This window comes from Odontomachus brunneus, unplaced genomic scaffold (assembly GCF_010583005.1).
Source record: "Odontomachus brunneus isolate Ranch 3 - 2012 unplaced genomic scaffold, Obru_v1 Obru_scaffold_005, whole genome shotgun sequence".
Classification (NCBI taxonomy): Eukaryota; Metazoa; Arthropoda; class Insecta; order Hymenoptera; family Formicidae; genus Odontomachus; species Odontomachus brunneus.
The window spans coordinates 2,657,369-2,659,410 of NW_022639455.1; the positions used below are offsets into that span (position 1 = coordinate 2,657,369).

Sequence of the window (2,042 nt, forward strand, 5' to 3'; positions counted from 1 at the left end):
TTTTTTTTTTTTTTTTTTTTTTCTTTATTCCCGTCGTTATCCCATCTTCTCTGTATCCGGCGGGAGCGTTCTCGCCGAAGTGGAAAAAATTACGCCTTGTGTGGAACAACAAAGTCGGCGAATACGACTGGCAAATCGGCCGATTCACGCTCGAGTAACACGACAGTTTACTAACCGCGTCAAGCCTAAACAGTACGAACAGCCTCCGATGCCCTTCTCCGCCGGGGATTTTACAAGGCGTCGAATTTACAAGATTTACACACATCACTGTTGTATCCCCTTTCTCCTTTTTTTCTTTCTTTTCCTTCCCTTTTCCAATGAAAACGACACACTTCCGACGCGTCCCCAATTCGTTTCGCGCGTGGCGACGGCTCACTCCGCTGCTCGCTCATTGCCGTGCGTGCAAAGGTGTCTCATTCGGACACGAATAAACGCCGGCAAATCGGTGAGCGAGCCGTCCTCGACCGTTTAGGATTAACGTTCCGCTAAAGTACAACGAGAGAAAATGTGCGCTGTGTCTGCCTTACAATGATCAATGTCACTTACTCGATGGTGGCGGCTGCGGCGCGCGTCGCACAACCGTATGCTCTTGATGCGGTCCCGTGTACTCGTGCCATGTGTACGTGCTCCTGTATTCCGAATGAAGCTGCTGTAACACGCAATTGAAACTGGGTCTCAGACAGGAGATTCGTGAACGAGCGGGATCGAGATCGAACTATCAGGGAGAAGTTCGTGTCGCCGTCCGGTCGGGTTCGGAAAAGTAACTTCCGACGAGGGTAACGCGGATGTACAGAATGTACTCGCGATAACTCGTGTCGAAGCTGCGGTATACACGGAGAAAAATAATTTTGCTCTTTCAGCAAAATCGTCGTTGCTACTGCACATTCGCAGTGACATGAAAAAAATTTAGTTGACGTAACTAACTTTACAACCCGAGTCGAAATTTTGGTTACACGACATTTTCCCGAAAACTCGGCGGGAAAATGGTGGTACCAACAAAAACCTGTAGGCAACAATTTTAATTTCTGCGGATTAGTGATACTGTTGAAGTAGCAAGTCCATGAATTTTGCGGAGTCGTTTTGACATTTGCGCGTATATGTGTCAAATAACTGTCACTAATCCGTAGAAATTAAAATTGTGTTACTTAGGTTTTTGTTGGTACCAACATTTTTCATCTAGTTTTCGGGAAAATGTCGTGTAACTGAAATTTTGACCCTATATTGAACCTTGAATTTTGCACCGTAGTAGGAGCTAAGATAGCAAAGTAGGTTTAATTCTAATGATATAATTTACTCCTACTTTGACCCTGATGATGTCTGAAATTTCCGCTTTCGCTTGCTTTAGCCTCAAAGTAGGTTGTATAAGTAGGATCTTAGAAAGCAAAGTAAGTTCAATTGTGAATCTCTATTGAAGCTTTAGGTCCTACATAGAATATATATATATATATATATATATATATATATATATATATATATATATTTTATAGAATTCAAGGTTCAACATAGGGTTAAAATTTCGATTCGGAAATGAGTGTCAATATCGTCAAAATAGGTTTCACCTAGGTTGTACATTATCTAAGCTCAAACTGTTTTTAAGAGCGTCAAAGTAGCGTCAGAATTTTGACAAGATAGAGTTAAAGGTTCAAAAGAGAAGTTAATGATTATCAATATCGTCAAAGTAGGTTTTACCTAGGCTATAAACCGTCTAAGTAGGCGCAAACTATTCTTAAAAGCGTCAAAGTAGCATCAAAATTTCGACTCAGGAAATTATTTATTATCAGAGCAGAAGTAGTTTCGTTGCTAGGATAGAAAAAATTTGTTGAGTATATTTGTCTTAAGAATCACGTAATTTGCTATTGATGCAAAATAATGTATCCTTAGCAAATTTATTTGCTATTGGAGCAAAACTGCAACTGCTTAAATCCATCATGGTTCTTATAGCAAAATAATTTGTAGATTCAGCAAATTATATCCAGCAAATAGTGATTAGTACTCTTAGCAAGTCTTTTTGTTGTCTATATAATAACGAAAAGATTTTGTTA

At 39.9% G+C, this 2,042-nt stretch overlaps 1 protein-coding gene across 11 annotated transcripts in view; it reads right to left on the minus strand.

Moving 5' to 3' along the window:
- Window positions 1–2,042, minus strand: part of LOC116850071 (flocculation protein FLO11-like) — an 80,820-nt gene that overhangs the window by 47,118 nt on the left and 31,660 nt on the right. For 10 of the 11 annotated variants that reach the window (XM_032827931.1, XM_032827985.1, XM_032828003.1 and 7 more), the window contains one exon: window positions 547–649. In XM_032827931.1, coding sequence (XP_032683822.1) covers window positions 547–649 — 103 coding nt within the window. The remainder of the gene's footprint in view (window positions 1–546; window positions 650–2,042) is intronic. The other variant, XM_032827958.1, reaches the window with a different exon arrangement.